The sequence below is a fragment of the Epinephelus fuscoguttatus genome, linkage group LG22 (assembly GCF_011397635.1).
Source record: "Epinephelus fuscoguttatus linkage group LG22, E.fuscoguttatus.final_Chr_v1".
In the NCBI taxonomy this organism is placed as follows: Eukaryota; Metazoa; Chordata; class Actinopteri; order Perciformes; family Serranidae; genus Epinephelus; species Epinephelus fuscoguttatus.
In genome coordinates, this window is record NC_064773.1 from 18397312 (window position 1) to 18423388 (window position 26077).

The following is a 26077-nucleotide window of genomic DNA, read 5'->3' on the forward strand; positions in this document are numbered from 1 at the left end:
TGTGGACAGAATCCACTGCTGCGCCTCTCCCACCAAAAACGGCACAGTACTGCCATCATGTGGACGTTTGATGTACTACACAAAAAAAAACAAAACAGTTTAACATGGAGAAATGGGGGATTAATGTTCAGGTAAATATCTTATATCTTTGTGAATTGATCACTTATCTTTTATTACGCCAGATATATGTCATAAAATCAGTGTTAGAAAGTCAGTGGGTTCTTTGAATTACCTTTTGGGTAGATGCCTGAAATGAGGTCTGTGGTTAACAAAAGCTTTTATGTTTTGTTTAACAATGTAAAATACATCAGTATATACACCGCTTGTAAATTTTGAAACTTTCAGGTGTCCTAAAAAAGGCGGTTGCTAACAAGTGGCTAAACAGGACTGCAGAGCATCATCACAGCAAACTATGCTGAACATGGCTTTACAGCCTCCTTGTGGTGAGAATGCGACCATGGTGTAGTTCGTGTATAACCATACATCAGTTTAACTCTGTTGATTGCATTTACGCATCATAAATCATAAAGTGGAATGTATCCTTGCGTGTTACTCAATGCATGAGTTGACGTCATGAATCAGTCAACACTCCATTTATTTTTTATTGTCTCTGTTGCATGGCGTATACGCTTCAGTGATGACTGGATTTCCAAGCACTTAAAAAAAATGTATATGAATTTCAACCGATTTATGCCAACTGTGAATATTCTATTTACTTACTGTGAGTAAAAAAAGTGGCAGAGCATCTTTCCCGTGCTCTCTGGCAGCACTACACCTATGGCCTTTACATCATATCCAGGGATAATGACAGTTAATTTAAATAAAATACAGAGCCTTACATTAGGTTTTTACTTCTGGAGATTGTATTTAGGCTTCAAAATTTATAAAAGTGGTGTTCATTTGTGAAGATTATCTTGCTGAACAAAACGTGTCAGTATCATAAATGTTTGTTTGTCACAGAGCTTATTTTCAGCAATAATCCAAAACCCATTGGACACATCCCATTGTCTTTTTGACTAGAAAACCAGTGCAATGCTACTACTGTGTAAGCCCACAAAAAATATCATCCATGGAGCACTCTGTTGGCTTCAAAGCGCATTTCCTGGGGGCCTGAGCAGGATGTTTAGAGGGGCAGATATTTTTATGTGCACCGTTGGCACAACTTTTTTTTTTTAACTTACTGACCCTCTTTGGTTGGGTTAGTTAGATTTAGGCAAATACACATTTTTAATACAACTTTAGGCACTAGAATAATGAGATCAGTTGCTTTTTTGGTCCACTAGATGGTGCTGATGTATTTATTTCCTGGTGAGGTCAGCAGAGGTCTAAGTCAGCAGCTTTTGGCAGGAAGTTTATCAAAACAAAGACAGCTTTACAGCCTCATTGTGGTGGCAGCGGTGAAGTCATGCAACCATGGTGTAGTCTGTTTATAGCCACACTTTAGCTTTTTACCTCTGGTGACTGCATTTATACTTGGGAAATCATAAAAGTGGTGTTAATTTGTGGAAATTATCTTGCTCAACAAAACGTTTCATACATTTTTTTTTTTTATAAAATTTTGTTTACCACAGAGCTTATTTTCTGTAATAATCCAAAATCAATGGAAATCCCATTAGATTTTTTACAAGTAAGCTGTCGCTAAACTTTAAAGCAGTCCAATCACATGCAAGGGATTTGATTTAAATCCCTCTTGTAAATGTACACCACATGGACGTGTAAAGAGAACTGGATGCAGCACCACGTTCACTCCAATTAAAGTTACTCAGGGAAGCGTGAAGCTCGAGAAAAAGTTCAGTTTCCACAGTATGAAATTATCCACATCTTCAGCATCGTTGGGCCCATACAGCAAGCTCACTAGAGACTTAAGGTGGCCAAATGGCTAACTTCTTGTTTAACCCTTGGCTGATTTGAATGGGGATAAAATGATTTAATCGTGTGGCTCTTTTAGACTCAACAAATATTACCAGACTGAATTTATTGACTGCTTATTATTGCCATGGAAGTCTATGGAAAAATTCTTTATGTGCCTGATAGCATCACGTAATGGACATGGGTGTTAAAATTCCACTTTTGGCCTCAAAGCCTGGCACACATCCTGGGGGCTTGGTACACCCTCCAGTATTCTCTTTCACTGGGAACTTCGTCACAGTAGGGAAGCTAAAGACAAGGCCCCCAGGAAGTGTGCCGTGTTTTGACACCAATTTTCATGTGGTCAAACAGTGTAATTACATCTGTCATGTGATGCTGTGTGGCCCACCAATGACTTTTCCCCATTGACTTACATGGTGAAAGAAATGTCTGTAAATAAGGAGGGTAATTTTTTTGAGCGTCACAGCTCACATGAAGCTGGCAGAAGTCTCTAGTGCGTGTGTTCTATGAGCCACACGATGTGGAAGCAGTGTCGGTCATCCTGATAATTGTTTCGGCTTCATGAACCACTGAGCAACTGTCATAGGAACAAAGACAATCCTTGTATCCAGTTCTTTTTATACGTCCATGCTGAAGATGCTCTAACTACTGTTTCACTGTGACTTTAAGTACACTTCACACTAAGAGGATACAGTTTGATCAAAAATGTTTATTCCATGGTGAAAACATTCCTGTCACACACGCACACACCCAATTTTCTTTTTACAAACAGCAAAATTCCATAGTATAATGCATGTGAGGAGACAATAAAATCATCAAAGTGACATAAGCACAAAGTGATTGGCTTTTGCAGTTCATTCAGAAATAAAAGGGAACACTCAGAAAGTCTTTTTAGCTCTCCGTCGGGAAAATCACAACAACTGATGCTGTTTTTTTCTTTTGACTTTAGGAAAACGTCATCCTAAGGCAATCTTAAGAAGAGAGAGTTCGTGTCTGTCTGTGTGGGACTGATACGGGCGAACATCCCCGCGCTCCAGATTTTAACGTCGATTGTTCAGGCTGCTTCTGAAAGGCATCAGCGGCTGTAGTAGTAGAAGTAAGTAGTTCATGGACTTGTTTTTCCCAGAGTTCCTCAGCATTCCTCTTTGATGTAGATTTGTTCGTCTGTGTCGGACTCCAGGTGCTCCAACCGGTCCGTCTGTCCGTTCATTATCTCGTCGGGAGTTTTCATGAACCTGATGAACGCCACACAGATGAGGAAACAAGGTCAGTCATTTTATTACAGAATGGGTTAAAACATGATCAATAAATTATGAATAGCCTGATTGAAACAAAGGTGTACTTAAAGGTCCAGTGTGAGGATTTACCAGGATCTAGAGGCAGAAATAGAATACAATATTCATAACTATTGTAGGTTTCCAATAAGTGATGCATAGCTTGACGCACAAATCATGCCCTTATTCTTAATCCACACGCAAAAACTCCACCGGACCACTCGATAAAGTTTAACAGTTTACTTTAAAACTCAAAGATGGTACAGAAACAATCATCCACTTTCAAATCTAAAATTATCCAGAAAAAAAGGTAAAGAAACTGATAAAAGATAGAAGAAATAGGAGGTCAAAAAACTGTGTGTCTCCATTGCAATTAACTCCTTCAGATCCCAAAACTCCCCCTACTGGTGAAAGTGTAAAAAAGGGCCAATTAAAGGTACAATACAACAATAACAGGACCCTTATCTTAAAAGTTACAAATGTAAAACTACATTTAGGCCCCACAACTATTGTTTCCCAACCATCATTGTGTTTAACCTTTACCTTAGAATGAGCCGTTTATAACAACACACAGAGCAGATTCTCTTCCACCATGTCGTTCTACAGTAGCCTGGACCAAACAAACCAAACACTGGCTATAGAGAGGGCTCTTTTGCATTTTAACGTTACCTGTAGGCCACTGTATGTACTATTACATATGCTTAGAAAGGAACAGCGAGCTGAGGGGTATAAAGTTGGTTGCAATCTGCAATCTCACCACTAGATGCCACTAAATCCCTCACACTGCTCCTTTCAGTCGATTTACCTGAATAGAAGTCTTTGCCCAGGCTCTTTCCTGATAATGTTCAGTTTGTAGTAGTGTCTCAGTGCTCGCGACATCTTCTCGTACGTCATATTGGTCCTGTTCTGTAGAGGTAAAAGAACAAACGTGTCATTATTAATAACAACAACAACAATAATAATGTGATGCTACTGATCTACAAAATGAGGCATTTTCTACATCTTTAAATGCTCTCTGCCTTTGAAAGCCGCACCAGTTATTGGTTACTTCACAAGCTGAAAACACAACCTCTGCCTCTTCACATGGGACCAGTATTACCTAGGGACCTCTAGTAATTTGTAATGACAGTGATCATCTGATCTTAATCCCGTGTGAATCTCTAATTTGTCATGTTAAATTCCATGGCAAATTACCTACCATATTTCACCAAACACAGACGACATGTTATAATATTAGCCCTGTGCGAATCTGCATCTCACTGATTTGGGCTCATATTATTATTGTAACACAGATGAGCGCAGCATTTCACATAGTTAGTGAGACTGAGAATAAACAATTTAATTCGCTGTGTTGCTCAAAGGCTACCATTGACGCTACCTGCAACTTTTAAGGTGGAACATTACCCCGCATGTTGCTCAGTGCATGAGTTGACGTCATGAATCAGTCCACTTGTTTTTGTTGTCTCTCTTGCATGACACACACGTCAGTGATGGTTGAAATGCATACCAATTTTTAAGCGCTTGAAAATCCAATCGATTTGTGCCAGCTACGAACAGTTTATTTCCTCACTGTACTGCGCTCTTCGGCAGCAGTATAGCTATGGTCTTGACATCATATCCACGGATTAAGCCCAGTATACACTGTGATTTTGGGCTGTCCTAGACGAAAGATGACCAACGTGAAAGAAGCATGGCGATATCTTTGGTTGTGGCTCTAAAATATTGGTCCTACGTTGCACAGTGAGAGAGGCTCAAGGATGGCTGTTGTCGTGGTCTTGCGATCAAAGACAGCCTGGGATAAACCTCTGAGAGTGTTAGAAATATGGGATGACCGTTTCTGATTATATTTTATTGTTTTGACTGTTATATTCTCATGTTTAGGAGATAAATATTATTTGTAATAGATTAGATTTGAAATTCTAGAAGGGAGGTTTTCACCATAAGCCTTACCTCCTACGTCCCCTGCACAATCCCTGCCTTAATTAATTTTGTACACTTTAAAATCACATACAGTGTGACTGCTGTTATGGCCTACGTCTATCAGCCAACCAATAGATTTGCAGCACGAACTGACGCACTGGTGCTAAACCCAGACAAACAGATGGATGGCAGCTCACCATGGAGGCAAACCTGCTAAAAGAAATGTGTAGTTTCTAAATGACTTGAGGTCCCCTGGTAATAGTGGTCCTGTGTGATTAGGGCTTTAGAATCTACCACCTCATAAAGCTGTAATGGCAAATGTGTTAGCTAACAATTGCCTCCTCAGACATCCAGCTAACAAAGTTTGTGGACCGTAAAGCCAAAGCAATTACTTAACTCTGGCTGAGGGGCCTTGTAGAGCTGAGGGGGATTGCAAAGTTGGGTCAAACACCTTTTTATTTTACATAGTTAATCATGCTATTGTTTATATAAAAGTACTGATTAATGCAGCTTTAAACTGTAAACTGAAATGACTACGACAGTTTTTTCTCTGGCCTGGATCTGGGACAGCCCTGCTCACTGACTCTTCGCCGCCTGCAGTCTGATCACAGACAGCACTAACTGCACACCTGGAGCCTGCTGAGTGTGTGTTTACCTTGTGATTACCCCAGAGCCTGGCCAGGCCGTTGGGGTCCATGATGCGGAAGACTTTGGTCTCTGTATCCTCCCAGCGGATGTAGTTCTCGTACCTGCTGTCTGACAGGAGCTGGTAGACGTAGTCCCACAGCAGCCTGCAGTCTGCAAGGAAACGACAGGGAAACAGAGTTTGCATGAGAGGTGCGGAGGTATTTGCTCTGTGTGATGCTACATGTCAGAGAATACCGAAGGGACAAGATAAATAACTCACATCCTGTAAGCATGTGCTCACATGGTGACTAAAGGAACAGGTGTAATGCCAATGCTCAACGCTATGAGGATTAAATCTTACCTGCTATCCGTCCGATGGGCATTTGCTGCTCTTCTGGAGGAGACACGGGCATGATGACGTGGTTCCTGTAGAGCGCCTCCTCCTGCTGCTGCTGCTGCTGCTGCAGGAGATGCTGCTGCTGTTGCTGCTGATGTTGGGACAGTGGTATCTGATGGTGGTGTCCCTGAACCTTCCCCTCACGCCCGTTCTCGAGCGTTGCCTGAGACGGGGGTCCAACTCGGCTGTGCCTGAAGTCCATTGCGGCACCCCCGCCGCCCCTGCTCGGACTGAGGAGCAGGGGGTTCATGATGGCGCTGGGCATGAGCTGGATGACGCGAGGAGGTCCCGCCTCCTGGCTCCCAGGGCTGCCCGGGCAGGGGGCTTCTCGTGGCGTTGCGCAGCGGCCGTTGGGTGCGGCCGGGGACACCGACAGAGGGTACATTTCCTCGGGCATGTGGTGGTTGCTGTCTGGCAGCTGGGAGAAGGTCTGGAGGTGGTCTTCATTGGCTACGCGGGGGTGGTTGGGCTCCGGAGGGGATCGTCTGGTGGTCGGATGGTGGGGGGAGCGGGAGCGGTGCCGCAGCTCGATGGTTGGTGGATGCTGGGGGAGTGGCTCTGTACCACGTGGGGCCCGCCGTACCGTTTCTGGGGTTACAAAAGATACAATATGTGATAAATATCTACAGCCATGTTACACAATTTTTATAAATATAAAGCTTACTTTCATTCTTCAAGCAGAAAGTTTAACAACTGATGGTTTCAGTTTCTCAGACATATTTTATATTTACTGAATATCTTTGAATTTTGGCAGACTCAAAAGCAACTGGAGGACGTTACTCTCAGCTCTGAGAAATCGTGATGTCTGTTTTTCTCTTTTTTCTGTCTCAAGCTTTTGGGTGTACACCATTTCCTGTGTTTGCCATACAGGTGTGCCAACAGTAAACACATATTGGCTGTCAGTAGCAGAGTGAGAAAACACTGTGACCGACTGTGTCCTCATAAATACCAGAGATGAATCAACACCTCTGATTGTGACAGCGTAAATTTAATAGTATGAGCTCGATAAAGGTGTTACTGACTTCAAGACTGTGGTGCTGGCTGACATTAGAATCCAACAGAGTGTCTACAGGTAGAAACAAGTTAGATTCAAGAGTTTTAAAGACATTTTTAGTTCATGCTCCAGAGAGGATTTACAGCTGCTTTTGATGGAGATCACAATTGAATTGATGGTTTGACAAAAACAAACTGTCGCTAAATTTGACTAAGACCAACATGATGTTATTTAGAAATAAAAAAAAAATTGATATGCAAGTGCAAATTAAGATTATTATAATAATGTTGATATAGAAAAAGTGTTATGGGAGTGGTACTGGATCACAAAATCAGATGGAAACCTCAAATAAGTAACCTTCAATCAAAGCTGGCGAGGAGCACTGCAGTTACGGGAAAATCAAGATATACTGGACCATAGATCACTATATATCATCTACTGCTCACTCATTTTACTGTATCTTAATTACTGTGTGGAGGTCTGAGGTAACACATATAAAAGCTATTTATACACATTACACATATTACAAAAAGAAAAGCCATTAGGATTGTACAGAATTTTGGATATAGGCAACACACAGTGTTTTTAAAGTCACATGCTTTGAAACTCGGGGACTTGGCTAAATTTAAAACAGTACAAATAATGTACAAGTAAGAAATAATCTACTTTTGGGCAATACGTTTGACAGGAAGAGGGGATATAATTTCAGGAAAATTAAAATGTGTTTGTTCAACTTATAAAAGTCTGTGTATTTTCATTATGTTTCGCATCGTGCCAACAGCAGAAACATGACTTAAAAAACATAGATGGTGCAGCCGAACTGAATTTAAAACAACTGAACTTCTTAAGGCTTCTTAGGACCTGCGGCCACCCTGTCTAATCTAGGCTGTCCATGTGTTTTTTTTAAATCACTCATTGCACATGTATATCAAGTTCCACTAAGTCTTTCTTTACTTGCATCTGTTAAAAGCAGCAGAGCTTTTCATGTCATTAGTATCCAAAAATCTGTCCCCTCTGCCAGTAAATTAAAAAAGTGCCCATCACTGGCTTCTTGGTGTTTCTGGCTTTACACATACAGACCACTAGGTGTCACTGATATCCTGCAGTTAGGCCGAGACTGCTGCTTATTGTTGAAGAGTATCAGTCAAAGTTATCTGGTTTGTGTTGGACATGAAGTGATGGGAACTTTGATTCCTTTATTCACGTACAATGGATGGAAAAAAAACCACACGTACAAAGTAGCACTCGCAACAAGGAAGACAGTAGTGATAAATACCAGCAGACCTGCGGCAAGCCAATGGGGCAGTTTGTGGTGCTCGGCAGCTTGTTTAAATAAAGCAGCGTTTCCTTGTGGAGCAGGTTTTACAGCCAACATGTGATCTTACTCCTCAGATCAGAGGCAAAAAACACCCTCAGGTATTTCAACTCCCCGCCCCCTGAATTTAATGTTTGATTTAACTCTTTTACTTTTTAAAGTTTTTAATTTTGACCCTGACTTTGCAAAATGGTTCAGAAATGACCAATATACAATTCCTTTTTTTTTTTTTTTGGAGAAATGCTTAATGATCCTCATCAGATATTTTTTACATGCTTACAGTCCACCTCAGCTGTCGTTAGCAGCCATGCTTAGCTACAATTTTACATTTACATTATTTTAAACAGCGATTTTAAGATTTAATTCTTAGCTCGGAAAAATACTCTATATGCTGTACTAAAAAAGTGTCTGCTATGATAGTGAAGTTAGCCTGCTATATATAACCAGTTAAAGTAAAAGCCAATCCTAGATTCTTGTTTGGCGTTTCCCCTCTTTATATTTGCGTTTTTTCAGTCTGGCAACTGGTCGCTACCTTTTTATAAAGCCCCGACCTCACCTGAGCGCTGTGAGGGTACACGGCCATCAACACCACTAACGCAGAGAATAAGAAACTACAGGCAGAGTGCAGTGTCTCAGCAGGAAAATACACCACCACACACTTCTAGTGGGTCATAAGTGATGGTTGAGAGGGATTACTTCTGTGTGAGACTATAAAGTGCCCTACTTAGTATATCTTAAAGTCACTTAGCTAATTTAGAGAGACAATGACCTTTACATTTTATAGTGCATGATCATTAGTGTAAATTAAGGATGGGTGCATGAAATCTATAAAGCTTTGAAGGTTTCTTTCTCCTTGTGCTGAAAAAGAATCAAAGCTTTGGGGCTTCAAACGCAGCGAACACAGTGACGTCTGGTGGTTTTCTAAACATAAAGCCGCCCTTCACCACAACGCCTCTAGAATATTAGCATCTGTGGTCTCGTGTACTTAAAAAAAGTTCGACAAACCTCTGTGTTATGAAATCTGTAATACTTTTATTTTTGGAGTAATTTATATCTTGCTGTAAGACAAATATTATTGGTAATTAATTGAATATATCGGAATAGGTCTGGGAGAATTAATTATTGTACAGCTTTATACTGATAAGGAGCTATCAGTAGATCAAATCATTATGTTGTTTTCAGTTTCCATGCTGTCTACTAATATGATTATTATGTTTATTTGATACTTATATGTTGAAAATAAACTGCTACTGACTAACTCATTAAGATGGTATTGTGTAATGTTATAGTAAAATAAAAATTAATTAATTTCTTTACCTTATTAAATGGTGTTGGGTGTAAGTGTACTTATACTTAATATTATGCCTTTATAGTGTACACACACATGGCTGTATTTCAGTTATTATCCTTATTACAGTAACATATTTTAGTTGCAAAATGGTCAAACCGAATGAAGTGCTTTCCGAAGCACCAGTGACGTCTGAAGTGGTAGACGTCATCAGCATCATGCAACATGGTTTTCCCCCATTTGACACAAGCTGTGACAGTATATTGAAACTGAGGTTCACAGGAGTGAAACAAGCTTCAGAGCTTCAGTATCATTGGTTGATCTCTAGTGTCAATATTTCTTGATCATAGATGCTACAGTTTTGGCCATTGTATGCATGTATAATTGATTACAGGCTTTTTTAAACATTCTCTTTATGTTATATTCCTCCTTTGTTCACATTGCTTCAAGATACAGCTGAATCAGTCTCACAGATTGTGGGTCCCAGCCAATATTTGTATATGGGGCCCATGTGGGTAGCAAATGGGCTGAAAAATGAGCCCTATATGGGCCCAAGGGTTCCATATTGGCCCCATGACACTTGCCCATGTGGGTGCCAGCAAGACCCATGTGGGGCACACTTGGGCAACCCACCCATATGTGCAATCTGCCTGGGGCCAATATGGAACATGTGAACAATCCAATATAGGGCCCATTTTTTCAGCCCATTTACTACCCACATGGGCCTCACATGCAAGTGTTGGCTGGGGAAAGAAGCCGAACGTGTGGGGAGTCACTTATCTTGAGCAAAACTGAGATGATAGCATGTGATAATATTAACAAAATTATATCATGGAAGAATATAATAACGGGCGGCACGGTGGTGTGGTGGTTAGCACTGTCGCCTCACAGCAAGAGGGTTGCCGGTTCGATCCTGTGAATGTGAGTGTGAATGGTTGTTTGTCTCTATGTGTCAGCCCTGCGATAGTCTGGCGACCTGTCCAGGGTGTACCCTGCCTCTCGCCCGATGTAGCTGGGATAGGCTCCAGCCCCCCCGCGACCCTCAAGAGGATGAAGCGGTTAGAAGATGAATGAATGAAGAATATAATAACATAAGATGAAGTATTTGCCTTCTAAAATGAATAGCATTCACTGGACTGACCTTCAAGCTTCAGGTGCTGCACCGCGCTCTCAGGCAGCGAGTGGAAGGAGTTCCCAGGGAAGTAGGCAGATGGGTAAAACACATGGGGCTTCCTCTGCTTCAGGATGTGCTGCAGCAGCTCATACAGGACGTCCCCTGCACAAATGCAAAAAGGTCAGAGTTCAGCATAGGTAGCATTTCACAGCTGCGTAAAAAGGGAAATTAGTGTTGTCGTCATCCACAGAATCAGTTTCACCGTCTTCTTCCCTTTGCTTTCCAGGCAGCGGGGAGGCTTGAGCAATAATGGAAGAGTCTCTGAGGGGGCAGATGCCATGTTAGGGTGACCGTTTCAGGACAGGGCGTCATAGCAATTCCAGACTTGTTTTGTTATTGCAAAAACATTTCCTAGATGTTCAACACCTAATCTGGTGAACCAGTGAGGACACACTATGAAGCTTAAAGGGACGGTTCACCTGAAAATCAAAAATCCATATCTTTCCTCGTACCTGTAGTGCTGTTTATCGGTCTAGATTGTTTTGGTGTGAGTTGCTGAGTGTTGGAGATATCAGCTGTAGCGATGTCTGCCTTCTCTCCAATATAATGGAACTAGATGGCACTCAGCTTGTGGTGCTAAAGCGCCAAAAAATACATTTGGAAAACTCAACAGCAATGTCTCTTTCCAGAAATCATGAGCCAGTTACTCAAGATAATCCACAGACTTGTTGGGAGCAGTGTCATGTAGGAACTATTTTCTTTCTACCAAACTACACCTGCCAAACCTATCCCCGTGCAGAAGGAAGTGTGTATCTACTCATGGACAAGAGGCTCCTGCTTGTGACAGTGCGAAATGTGAATATTAACTACTCTTTTAAAAGTATTGCATTACTTCTCTTAATTACTTCCTGTAGACAGTAATTTGTTATGCTACTTGTTACATTACTTCTGTGTTACTCTGCAACATCACCTGAGTTTGTTGTCACATTGTCATGTGATAATTAATACTAAGTACTAAAACATTAAACCTTCCACACGCCCACCTATCAGCACAAAACGAGGCTCAGGAGAATTAAGACAGCACTGCAGACGGCAATAATAATATATAAAAAGCCTGGCCTTCCTCACAGCATAGTACAAATGTCTATCGCCTAAAAATGATGTATCAGTAGGCCTAATTAATAGAAGAGTGTGGCCTTCCTAACGCCATTAAATGATGATGTAAAAGGAAAAAAATGCATAAAAACTGCATATGAGTGGCATTTAACAGGCCAAACACACTCACTTGAGAGGCTAGCTCACCACATTATGGCCTCATAGTTGACTAGTCCGGTTTATTTCACTTGTTTATCACTAAAGCAGCACTGACACCTCATGAGGAGGTGATCCTCAAACTGTTTTTCAGACAACCTGTTCCTCTCGGAGACACCACCAGACTGTACAGGCTGAAAAACCTCTTCACGGTGCAACTGACGGCGTCTCTGCGTTTGATGTTTTTTTTCTATTTGCCCATTACGCAGATTCTCGAAGAACTTGTGTAACACAAGTGACAATGAGTTTGATTAACAAATGTAATGTGATAACTGAATGTATAACAGTTATATGTTAATTTACAGACAATGTAATTTATGTAATATGCTGGCAGCAATACGGTTGGTGGGTGTAGTTCGGTAGAAAGAAAATAGTTCCTACATGAAACTGCTCACAACAAGGTCTGTGGATTATCTTGAGTAACCAGGTCATGATTTCTGTAAAGACACATAGCTGTTGAGTTTTCCAAATGTATTTTTTGCAGTTTAGAGCACCACAAGCCGAGTGTCATCTAGTTCCATTATATTTGGGAGAAGGCAGACATCTCTACGGCCGATATCTCCAACACTCTGCAGCTCACACCAAAAAAAATCTAGCCTGATAAAAAGCACTACAGTATGAGGAGAAATATGTAGTTTTGATTTTTGGGTGGACTGTCCCTTTAAGACTGTGTTTCTGCATCAGGCATTGCAGGTTATTAAGTGGACACCACGAGCTGTTGATACAAGTAAATGGGCCGTAGCTCTATATGACCCTGGTATTCTCCTCTAAGTGGTTCTGCAGTGGTGGCGACACCAGACACAGAGCCTGAGCAGGAAGTTCACTGAATGATTAACAGCTGTTTGTTTTGCCTCAACACCCCACAATACCGGCTCCTCTCCCGGCGTGACAAAACATTTACATGGCTAACAACATAACTCCGAGTGCAGCGACTGTGATGTTAACAAAGACTGCCATCACACATTACCTGAAAGATGTTTTTAAAAGGATTACCATAACAAGGAAATGATTCTCATAAAGGAAGTCATGATGAACACGCGCACACCCCTTTCAGTTCTCACTTTCTGGTCCTGTGGCGTTGAGTTGCACTGTGGGGAAAATTCCCGCTTCCTGGTGTTTTCAAGTTCTGATTCTGGATTTTAGATGCTACTTTTAAACACAGTTTGACTAAAACCTGCACAAATAATATGTTTGGCTTTATAAACTGGGAAAATAAAGAAAGAGGAGAATGTGTCTGTAGCTCCACAGACTGTGCAGCTTATTGTGGGACGTGAGGTTAAGACATTCCAGGAAAAAAGAATTATTCTTAGAGCTTCTACAAAGGAAAATATGGCACACAGCAGGGACTGATGGGAACTGCACCCTTACAGTCCCCTAAAGGAGGAAACAGACACATCACAAGCCAAGGCATTTGCTCTGTTCCCTAAAATGACGTTGCCACTGATGTCACTGACAACGGGGCCAAAACAACCACCGATATTAAAATGTAATCAATCGCTGTCAGCTTTATCTCCCCACACCCTGTGTTTTAGTTTTAGGAACACAAAAACATTTCAAACATGTACAGTTGCTGATGCATGGAGCCATTTTACAACAACATGATGTCAGTGTCACACAGACAAGTGAAGACAACTAGTAAAAAACCTGCGATGATGAATCACATTTTCCTTTTTTTTTTTTTCCCCAGACCTCAGTTTCTTAACAGGATGTGAAAACAAGCTTGACAACAGCTGTCAGCTGGGCCACGTCTCTCTATAACTCAGATCATTCCTCACAACATGTAATAATATTTAAAGGGGCACATTAGAGTCTCTGATTGTAGGAAATATGTACTCAACTGAACCGAGCACCCTTTATCTGCTTCCTGTTCAGCTGTATGGAGGATTAAAAATGACTTATTCAATGACTCAACGTTTAAATCAAACGCATAAATAAAGGTTGTAACAACTAATTACTGTATGTGTTAAATAAATACGTAAATTTAATTTTTTTTTAAAATAACTATATGATTAAATAAATAATGTGTGTGGTCAGTTGCAAAAAAAAAATGTATTTAAAAATTTCTACATTTTTACAACTCAAATTATTTTATGTTTTCCTCCATTAGGGCTGCACAATAAATTGAATTATTATCAAAACTGCAATATGACCAAGTGGAATATCCAAATCACAGGAGCTGCAAATTTTGGAAAAGGTACATTATTAATGTAACACTGATGCTACAGAGACGTCCCAGTCTACAAGTCATATTCCAGATGTAAGAGAACATGCTTGTTTGGTGCAGACCCCAGTAAAATAAATAAATAAATTAAATTAAATTAAATTAAATTAAATTAAAAAAAAAAAAAATCATTATTTTTATATACATATTTAAAATATATAAAAATGTTAAATTAAATGTTTCTAATTTTAAGTATTAGTTCCTATTATTTAATTTAATATATATATATATATATATATATATATATATATATATATATATATACACATATATATATATACATATACATATATATACATATATATATATATATATATACATATATATATACATATATATACATATACATATACATATATATATATATATATATATATATATATATATATATAAAATATGAAAATGGTTAAAAAAATAAAAAAAATACCATTAACACTAAAATTATGACTCATATCATCACCTAATCACCTAATTTTTTTTTGTTGTTCTTGTTTTTGGGAAAGTGTGCAGCCGGATACAGACCCTGCAGCTAGTTAGGGCTGCAACTAACGATTTTTTAATTGCCAATCCATCTGTTGATTTTTGTTTTGTGTTGTTCTGTTCTGTTTTTATTTTTTTTTTAATCAATTGTTGTTTAGTCCAGAAAATGTCAGAAAATGGTGAAAAATGTTAATGACTGTTTCCAAAGCCCAAAACCACGTTTGAAAATGTCTCCACAACCAAGGAATACTTAGTTTACTGTCACAGAGGTGTAAAGAAACCAGAAAATATTCACATTTAAGAAGCTAGGACCAGAGAATTTTGACTTTTTTTCTTAAGAAATTACTTAAACTGATTAAGCGATTATCAAACTGAGTTGGCAATCTGTTTAATAACTGACAACATATTGATTAAGCATTGCAGCTCTCCAGCTGACCGACATCAATGGCAGCAAAGAGCACACTATCAAGGCAGCTGACTCGACCCTGTGACCAATTATGTTATATCTCCATGTTTTACATTGTTAACATAAAGACACAGAAATACATAAAACACATAAATAAGATAGGAATGTAGAACTATATTATGAATTATTAATTCCCTGATTAATTAGCAACATTGATTCATGTGGTCATTTAATTATTTATACATTCGGTTCAGCTTTCATTTGTTTATTCTCGCCTTTGTCGAACATTTTTTTCTGTATTTATTTCAGCATTTTTAGTCCTTCATACAACTCCCACACTTTTCTGGACTTAAAATGACCCATAGTTACATTGTCATATTTTTCCCAGGCTGTGTAGGGTTGATCCTGTGTCTTATCTTTATATTTCACAACCCTGACAGCTCATTTCATCCCACTGCTGTGACTATCACCCTGACACACACAGCACTGACTCCAGCCCTGACAGCCTGTGTGAACTATAACATATCCAGGTCAAACTGTGAGACACTGAATCCTGTTTAATTTCAAAAAACAGAAATCCGTTGACTTTTTTTTGCATTATATTCATTCGCCTGGCCGCTAGCGTTGCCGGGGCGACAGTTGAGGTTGGTTTGTACTTCCTGCTCAACCGTCCCCTACTTCCTCCCCCTGCAGCCTCGCTGTAACAGCTGCCTCCCTACACTGTCGCCTGACACCTCCTTCCCTCCTCTGCACTTTATTGATTTTATGAAGGGTGTAGTTTTGCTGTAAACACATTGATTTTAAAGCTACATTGGCGCAGGTTTTCATGGACAAATAAACTCTAATGTTGGGCCAAACCACAAAGGGCAACAGCTGATCAAGACTTACAGTGCTACATTTTGTTGTGAGTGAACATATGATCGTGGATGTTGATTTATTACAAGTTACTCTCATCTGTGAGGGCCCCAAACTGTGCATTTCCAGTTTTATTTTAGTCCTATCAGTCAATTTGTGACAGCTAATGTCACTTTTTCCCTCAGAGAAGGGAATGTATTTATAATAGCAACAATTTTCCATGATTTTTCTGCACCTAGTCAGAGTGTTTCCATGATCTAAAACTGCTATTTCGTCCTAGTTGGTAAATCCTGTTTTCCAGTCTGGGTCCTGCTCCAGTTGGACTAAAGGAACCAACTAATGCAATCAATAAAAGTGACTCATTTGAAAAACTCGTCTCCAGTTTTCCCACTTCAGAATACACCTCGAGTATCACCAAGAAATTCACGAAGAGGTGGAAAGAAGACAAGTACCGGAGTGGGGGGATCGATAGCGGAAGTCCTCCTTGGTGAGCAGCAACAGGGCTTTGCCGTTCATTTGGAAAGAGCCGCTGGTGATCGGCCGCAGGGCGAACTCCTTCTCGGCCCATCGCAGCCACTGGGCCACGTCCTCCCTGCTCCAAAACACTGGCTGCAAACCTGGAGGTGGAAGGATTTGGGGAGAGGGGAAAAGAAACATGAGTTGAGACCGGGGTTTGGTAAAGAGGCAACAAAGTGGAGGTGATGTGGGGATAGGAAGGAAGAAAAGAAGGATGAGCTCAGTGGAGAAGAGGCAGAAGGATAGGGGGGTTGGGGGCAAGGAAGGAAGAAAAGAAGGAAAGGCAGGAAGGAGGGGAGGGTGAAGGGGAGTGAGGGGGAGGGAGGAAAGGGGGAGGGGAAGGAGGGGGGAGAGGAAGGAAGGAGGCAGAGGCAGTAAAAAGGATATTGAGGAAGTGGAGATAAAAGCCAAAAGGAGGGAGTGATTACGGGAACGGCAGCAGAGATAAAGAAAAAAAAGATGAAGGAGGAGACAGAGTCAGAAAGGGAGAGGAGGTTAGAATAAAAGACTAGAAGATGATAGGTTAAGGGGAAGAATACAGAATGAATCACGAGGATAAAAAAGGGAGGGGGGGGGGTATATGAGAAAAATGGTAGGACTGTTATTTTATTTGATCCGTTATGATCTGTGCTGCTCTTTTCTGAACCCCAGACAGGCACATCAGAGGACGGACAGTTTATTAGTTTGTGTATAAACGGACAGGGACACATGGAGGGAGAGCGGAGCAGAGGAAACAGCAATGACAGTGTCTTTTTTTTTCTCTCTCTCTCTCTCTCTCTCTCTCTCTCTCCCTCACACTCTGAGATGTTTCTTTCACTGCCGTGGGAACAGGAGTGTAAAACATCTGCACTGGTGACCAACAAGCATTTACAGGCAGCGGGAAAGAATAGACAGACTGTGAAAATGTGTTGTGAGTTCTGTTGTAAAAACATTTCTGGCATAATGACATCCTGGACAAAATCTGAAATAAAACTGAGAAAGCAGTCACACTTAAATTCCTTCATAAATCATAGTTTACACAGAAAGCAACACAATTTGACACCAGCAGCAACCCAACGGCAACCTCCTGGGCTGAAAAATGAAGCCAACATGCACATGCCAATAACTGCAGTTCCTCTAATGGCCACTTGAGGCTGGCGCCAAGTGTGAGTCAATCCCCAAAGACCCCCATGATTAAATATTCAGCTTTAAAGCAAAAATAATCATGTTTACAGCCTGAAATGTATGCATATTAAGGGCATGGCCACTTCAAGAGTGACACTACTACTACGACAACGTTATTTAGGGAACGTGACTATGGTGTAACCCCAGATTCACAGAGTATAGATGTAGCCGTAGCGGTCTCTATTTCAGTGTAAACCGAGATGGAGCAGGGACCACCTTCTACAAATGTTGTATAAAACTGAGTTGCATATTGAACTGAGCCTACTATAACTAAGAGTGCTCTAAAGTGCTACGTAAGTTTAACCCTTAATGGTCCAAACAGTGCTGAGCTACTACATTAATTATTATTGGCGGATTCATATATTAATACATCATGTTTGTTTCTGAGGTGGGCGATATTTCAGAGTCTCTTGCTCAAAAAGTTACAAATCGATCCATTGTGGCTCACAAAAATGTCCGAACACCTGAAATAAAAATACAGGTAAGTGTGTTTAAATAGTACGTAACTGTTAGCTAACTAGTTCTAGTTCATCATTTTCATTTTGGACAGGTGCTACACAAGGATTTAGCGTTAGCTAGCTAACATGATTGCACAATGATTCAGTTAGCCTGTCATCAATGTTGTGTACTGTAAATTGTGACTAGGTTTTGGTTACAATTTGAAAAACGCGAGAGGGTGCGCTTTAACGTTATTTGTACATGACAAAGATGTGGTCAGGACTGAGGCGTGGTATTACCAACAAAATAAAATTTGTAATCAAATCTAAATGCTTTTATGCCTGTTTTTCAGGAGCAAAAATTAGCATTAGCTTTATCAGTTAACCATAGCTGTATATACACCGTGCTAACCAAGCTAGCAGCCAGCACTGGGGGTAACTCCATCCTCACATCTAAATATGGTCACTTCTGGCTCAAAAATCTAAGATGGTGTCAGCAAAAATGCCAAACTTGAGGCTTTAAAACCAGAGTCCACAAACCAATAGGTGATGTCATGGTGCCTACGTACAATATTTTATACAGTTTGTTGCAGCCACCACCATGGCTCAATGCTAACGCTATTATGTTAAGGTAACAACAATTAAAAAGATATTGACTGCAAAAAACTGACTGTAATTTGTTCTTTTCCAGAAACGTTTTGTTCTACGACATAAAATACAGTCAGTAAATACCCCACTTGTGTATTTTGAAGCTTTTAGGTCTCGCAAAAAAGGCAGTTGCTAACAAGTGGCTAAATGAAACTACAGAACATCCTTGTGCCATTAGCTTTTACTTCTGGTGATTGCATTTATGCTTCAAAAATCAAAAAGTGGTATTAATTAACAGAACGTTTGAGTATCATGAATGTTTGTTTGCTAATCTAAAATCCAATGGAAAAAGTCCCATTGACTTTTTGAAGAGGGAACCAAGGTGCCACCAACTTCCACATCAGCCTACAAAAACACCAAAGTCGTTCCCGCAGCAGTCCATAGCAGAGTGCTGCTCTTCATTATAAAGCGTCATCCTCCTTCACCTATTGTCTTTTTTATAGAGTTATAAAGGAACTTTATCAAGGAAGATGAACTTTTGCTCTGAGGTTTATTTTCAGCTCTTTTCAACTATTTCTGTTCTCAATCTCTGATATTCTTATTTCCTGACATAACAGGATGTATATTTTTAGTATTACACTTCTTTTTTTTTTTTACCCATTATTTACCCCTTATCTCAGTTAACATAGATACTGCCACCTCATCCTATCATTTTGTACTCTCTGTATAACCCAGCAATCTACAATATGACTTAACCTCCCTCTTTTTTTCCTAACTCCTCTTTCACACGCATACACACCCAAAAAAACAGACTTGCAACACAGCGATCAGAACACCGATGACACCCACACGGAGAATAACTACTCATTTCTAACATCTCACTTATCGCTCGGCCTCAAACACTTCCTCTGGGAGTCGGACAGCTGTTATCTTTGGCCACCAATGTCACTGTCACACAAGTAATAGGAACCCTGTGCTCGCTTTCAGGCCTCTCTCCCCCCACTCAGCTCCCCCGACCCGTCAAACAGAGGAAGTTTTCACAGAGAGCAATCAATATAAAATGAAACCCTGTCTAGATTGTCAGATTCCCATTTCTTCCCTTTCCTCCTAGTCCTCCATATTCAGATAGTGGCACGAGCCCTGCAGATAAGCCCGGGAAGGCCTCGGTTATCTGGAGCACAGCGTACGGTCTGTCAGGCTCTGACCCTCAGCTTGTCAACAGACATCCTCGGAGAGTGTCGGGGAATGGGATACAGGTGTTTCACAACCACAGGAGCTAGTGGTGGGCAGATAAGGAACTGTATTTCCTCATGTTTTAGTGCTTTTATTAAAGAATCCTTTGCCTGTTTCCAGACGTATGATTAACTTCAGCAGTAAGAGAACTAATATTCCCAGAAAACCAGTGATGTCTGACTTGAACAGCTAAAGCATAGTGTCCCTTTTGTAGCATATTCAAATGACTTTATGTTTAAATTTAGCTGGACTATATAACAGGAATAGATCTAGGATGCACTGGAATACTCCTGACTGACTACATGACTGACTTTCTATCAATATTGAATCAAGCTGCCATCTGCAATACGTGCACCAGCTGTACATTTGTCTCCCGTGGCTGACTTGTGAGAGCAGCGAGGCCGGGGCGGGCAGCAGTGCAGCCCGGGTCGCGGGGTCACGGCTGCGGTATGCTCTCTCCAGAGCCGGAGAGAGGTGCTGCTCTGCCAAAACCCCTCCGAGATCCGGTCTGCCGGCCTCCGCCATCTGCACAGAGCCCAAAGGAGGAAGCAACAAGGGGAGCAGAAGGGAGGAGGAGGAGGAAGAAGGGGGCCCAAACAAACGTGTCCCACAACGTACTTTGGCAGGAAGCAATCCAGCGTGGGCTCTGTTTCAGCACAGGAAACTTCCTGCGGTAAGGTTAGAGAGAGACACCGGGAGGTTTATTAACAGACAGCAGCAAGACGGAGATGAGAAAAGGAAGAGTGGAAACAGAAAGGAAAGAGTGATGAGAGCTGCAGCAGCACTCAGTGTGTGAGGAGGACCGGGGGGGGGGATTTCGCAGATGAAAATCGCAAACAAAGACGCAAAAAGAGGAAGGAAAGTCAAACAGGAAGGGAAACAGATACTAAGCCAGTTCACAGAGTAGGACGTCAGGCTCAGCCCTTAATTCTTGCTCATATCTGATTCTTGTGACTCTTACCTATTCTGGGATGTAACAAATATATAAAGCCTGTGAGCTAGTTCAGGCAGTCAACCTGAGTCAGCACTCACATGGCTTACTCCTATACTAACCAATGGTGGTGTACGTAAGCAGTCAGTGTTCTGCTCACTTTTCTACTGACATGCTCTGCTCTGTTCTGTTCCTGGCGGGTCTTTGCTGCTGCTCTCCCTGCCTCAGGCTTTCCATGTAGGCGCATGGAAGGGCAGAGAGGTTTGCTCTCTGTACCTCAGGCTTTCCTTGTGTGCACATGGAAGGGCAGAGAGGTGTGCTCTCCCTGCCTTAGGCTCTCCATGTAGGCGCATGGAAGGGCAGGGAGGTTTGCGCTCTCTGCCTCAGGCTTTCCTTGTGTGCACATGGAAGGCAGAGAGGTGTGCTCTCTCCACCTAAAGCCTTTTCCATGTCGGCACATGGAAAAGGCTTTCTGCGTAAACCTAGGAAAGGCAGAGAGGCCCCAGAACGGAGCTATACCGCCAAATATAATACTGCAAATGGAAATTAAGTTTTCTTTGACTAAAGTGGTCCTGACTGAATGAAGGTCGTCCGGTCAGAATGTTTTTTTAAATGGAGGGGGAAAATAACGTTTTTTAAAAAATACCTGCTTATGTGTAGACCTGGCTGAAGTCTACTACAAGAGTGGACAGCTTTGCCTGCATCCAAATCTTTGTACTTACATCGCTTACATTGCTTACATCACTCATGAGTCAAGGTACAAGTGTGGTGTTTGCAATGTGGCAGATAGTATTCAGCACTCAGGAGTGTGTCTAAATTTTACAAAATAGTTGTAATGCAGAGAAATGTAATCAAATTAATTTCATGCACAGGAGGAAGTGTGTGTAGGATGCTTAAGTATTTACTGCAATGTGTTATAAAAATTCACAGTACTGCATTCATTGGCAGCAAGATCAAACTCAGAATCCGAAAAAATCTTTTCCAATAATAATTAAACCCTGTACCCATATATCTTACTCAGATTAATTGACAAAAAGTCACTTCTTTTTTTCCTCTCTGCACTGACATGTGTCTTTGTCCTCCGTGCTAACATTGCTCAGCAGGCTGCCAAAACTGTGACAGTTGTAAGTGAATCACAAAGATTTATTTGCCGTCATGTCGGCGCTGATCGTATCTGATTTCAGCTGTAGAACCTGAGTCACGCTCAAGTTGCGAGTTTCAGAATCTTGTTTTGTATCTCACATCCATGCGACCTCGACAGGAACTGATTCTTGAAAAGATAGAAGCGTTTCTGTTGCAGTGTGGCCAGTGAGACACAAACATCCTTTGCTTACTTAGAGGTGGAAAGGAAAATGGATGGCACGGACGTGGAGTAAGAGGAGAACGGAGAGAGCACCTTGGACCCTGACACTCTGTTCCTTCGAGACGTTCTGCCACTTCCTTGAGCTGATAAATTTGTCCTCTCTGGTTGTTTTCTGTCAGATGTGTTACAGATTTGTTGCAGGTTACAGGAAGAAAATCAATTCCAGTCTTCCTTGTCATCAGTGTCTGCTTTTGTTGAATGCATCTCAGATTCACAGCGTTCATGCGAGTGAATTCGTGTATGTGCGTGTGTGTGTGTGTGTGTGTGTGTTTCCGAGTATGTGTGTGTTTACATTGAATAAAACCCTCAAGCACGACAGCAGCAGGATCCCAAGCCCTTGACTAAACCGTGGGCTCCTAATCCTCTCTGATGACACATAATTTTCACTCTGTGGTTTCTCAGGCCCCCGCTCATGCACACTGACACACATACACACACAGAGCGCACAAGTTGCCAAGGCAACTCATAAGCGCTTGGGATGAATGAAGGGAAGAGGAGGATGAGATCACTGGTATCTTGTTTCGTTGTTGCGGTACAGAAGCCCTCAACTTCCCCTCGCAGCCAGACGAGTTAATGAGGTCCGTCCCGCTGTGGAGCTTAGAGGTCCTGTCCAGACTCACAGTTTCACTCCGCACGTCTCACTAACACTCACACTGCTGCTTATGTTTCTCTCACCCAACTGAAAACTACAACAACTGCCTCTTGATTCTTGACTGACAAAAAAATTGCTTAAGTAATTTCCATCATGTCCCATTTTAAAGGTCCATGTTCCTTGGACAAACATCGGGCAACCAACCGAGTTATGTCAGTGCCACCAAGTAGCGTTCACATTAAATCAATGGGGTTGCCAAATTTCAGTGCCTGAGAGTGTATCTGGGTGAGAACGTTGGGTTTAGATAGAAGGCAGAATCGTCACTAAGTGCCCCGGAGCCAGAAAGCTGGCCACGTCACTCTAACAGCTTCCCTACAAGCCAAAACTTTTGCAATTTGGCGACTTTCTTGATAGATTTAGTGACTGTTCAAACCCTCTTAGCAACTTAATTTCTAGATAGTGACTGGCAACAAATTTAGTGACTTAATCAGACTATCAAGGAAAAAGATGCATGGACTTCTGCCATCAGCACAGGGTCTCTCCCCCTCTCTCCTCTTGCGCCGTGCAGTAGGTGTGGGAGAGGTAGGAGGAGAGGGGACGCCACTCACTGTCGGAGATCAGTTGTAGTGAGTTTCTATGGTTACAGTGACGCTTGCTCTCTCTGGATTGGAAACGTGAGTGAGTGGTGAACTATCAGCGACACGGCTCTGTTTTGTTGATGATTTTTCTACTGAATCTAATTCAGCAAAGTTTTAATGCTTCTATTAATGCATAATGACATCATGTATATGCAAATGAGTATATGACATCATCTGGTGACTTTGAGCTAGTGCTAGCTACTAGAGTTGGCAATACTGGCGAGAGAAATGAGCAGGCACACTAACGCATCCAAGCCAGCAGAAAGACAGACAGAGACTAAGCTCTATGTGTGATTAGAAAACAGCAGAGTAGCAGAATCACTCAGCAGCGTGTTCAAAAATTGAATTTAGTGGGATTTCAGAGAGAGTAATGCACCAAAAAATGGTGCCGCTGGGTACTATAATCGCGTCAAATGTGCACAGTTCCCTACACTGGCTGTTAGTAAGTAAGATAAGTAAAGAAGAACAGATGTGGTTCTTTTTTTGTCTTTTTCTGATAGGGAACTGATAATTTTGTCACTGATCTAGCTGATAGATATTCAGCGACATTATTTTGCTTTGTTAGCAAGGTAATTATCCAATCATTAAAGTCTTCTGTTTTGCACAGTAGCTAATGCATCACTTTGTCCCAATTTTATCGGCTATTAAATGCTTATTCTAACCCTGTTTTGAATAGATTGTAGCCGACTTTACCTTTGGAAAATGGCTAGCGAGTATATTTAACTTGGTATGTAGCTTTACAGTGTTGGTATGAGGTCACGAAACGGGACACAATTTCGAAAACACTATCATTACAATGTTACATTTAAACACATTGATTTTGCTATTTAAAAGGTGCAGTTATCCCAAAATCAAAGACACAACCTACACCCGCCATCCAAATCACCACGCAGAAGGAAGTATGCATCCACTACTAGCTCACCTAGCATAACTGAGCTAGCTGACTTTACAGCTCATCTGAGGAGGACGCCACAAGCACGAGCCTCTCATTCATGAGTAGATGCACACTTCCTTCTGGGCAGTGATTCGATCAGTGGGTGTAGTTTAGTACAAAGACAACATTACCAACAGAAAACTGCTCACAACAAGGTTTGCATATTATTTTAAATAATCGGGTCATAATTTCTGGAAAGAGACATTGCTGTTAAGTTTTTTGCGAATGTATTATTTTGGCACTTTGAGCACCACAAGCCGAGAACCATTAAGTTCCAGTATATTGGAGAGAAGGTAGACATCTCTATAACCAATATCTCCAACACTAGAGGTAAGAGGAGAACTATGTATCTTTGAATTTGAGGCAAACTGCTCCTTTAACCTACATAGCTACATTGATTATATAGCTTTAGTAATTAGTATGAAATTGGGGCAGAACTTGTGAGAGGCTAGTTTTTTAATTATTAAGTTTTTGCTGGTTGGCCTGAACAGGCGAAGTGAGCTGACTTTTCGAGATTTAGCTCATTCACAGCATTTTGAGAGCAAAGCAGAGACATTTTGCTTTGTGTACCTACATTTGGACACAAATCTACTTCCTTAGCAGCCTGTTTACTTTGTCAGTGGAGCTTCCTGAATGGATCTACAGCCACACAACAGGCTGTTTTAACTAGTTTTCTGTTTCTAAACAGCTTGGCGGATATTTAGCCATTTAAGTAGACATGTTTTCAGCAGCACTGGTTGATTAAGATAAGACAAAAGTAAAGTCTCTACATGTGAAGGCCAAGATCTCAGTTTTGGGTACATTTTTCAATTAGAAACAAATCATCTTGATTAGAGAATTTTCTAAACAAAAAAGTACTGAACGGGAAAAATGTTAACTGAACTTCTATTTCCCATCGGTGTAGTGCAACGAGTAATGTTTACCAAAGGTGATGTGTAATTTGAATCATTTCAAAACAGCCCTTGTGTTCAACTTTTCTAGTGCGTCACCATTTCATTTCTCTTTATTTGTAAACCTGGAACAAAACTGCACCCATGCTCTATTTTGAGTCATACTGGAATCTGAAAGTCTCTGATATTGTTCTGTGATAAACTCCTGACTTTCAACACTCCCAAGTATACACAAAGATACAACTGATGCACATAAAAACCAAAGACAGAGGATTCTAGCTTCGCCTGACCTGCATGAACTATAACTGAATAAATACAAAATGCAGCGCTGCATCAGCGAGGCTGGGACTTTGCTCTCCACACTCAAAGCTCCTTAGTCACTCAGTTCTTCGGTAAATGTTTGCCTATTCTCTCGAAGCAGAAGTAGGCGGATATTGGTCTTGCTATCTCAATAATGAAAAGGTTTTTCTTTCTCCAGACAGAGGAGGAGGAAGGAGGAAGGAGGAAGGAGGAGGAGGGCTGACCATGACCTTCTGACACTTTGACTCAGGGACATGTGGGTATGAGAGCTACATGTCTCTACAGTTAATGCTCCCACACTCTTCATCTCCCCTCGCTTTGTGTGTCTCTGTACACTGATTCCCTGTCAGGTGGGTGCGGCAGGGGAAATCCACCTACACACACACACACACACACACACACACACACTTTTACTTTTCA

At 41.2% G+C, this 26077-nt stretch overlaps 1 protein-coding gene across 3 annotated transcripts in view; it reads right to left on the minus strand.

Moving 5' to 3' along the window:
* Window positions 1-2558: 2558 nt before the first annotated feature.
* Window positions 2559-26077, minus strand: part of etv6 (ETS variant transcription factor 6) — a 42777-nt gene continuing 19258 nt past the window's right edge. For all 3 annotated transcript variants that reach the window (XM_049566347.1, XM_049566346.1, XM_049566348.1), the window contains 6 exons: window positions 16524-16688; window positions 10826-10960; window positions 6052-6675; window positions 5719-5861; window positions 3949-4049; window positions 2559-3104 (listed from right to left, as the gene is read on the minus strand). In XM_049566347.1, the coding sequence (XP_049422304.1) occupies window positions 3002-3104; window positions 3949-4049; window positions 5719-5861; window positions 6052-6675; window positions 10826-10960; window positions 16524-16688 (1271 nt within the window). In that variant the 3' untranslated portion in view covers window positions 2559-3001. The remainder of the gene's footprint in view (window positions 3105-3948; window positions 4050-5718; window positions 5862-6051; window positions 6676-10825; window positions 10961-16523; window positions 16689-26077) is intronic.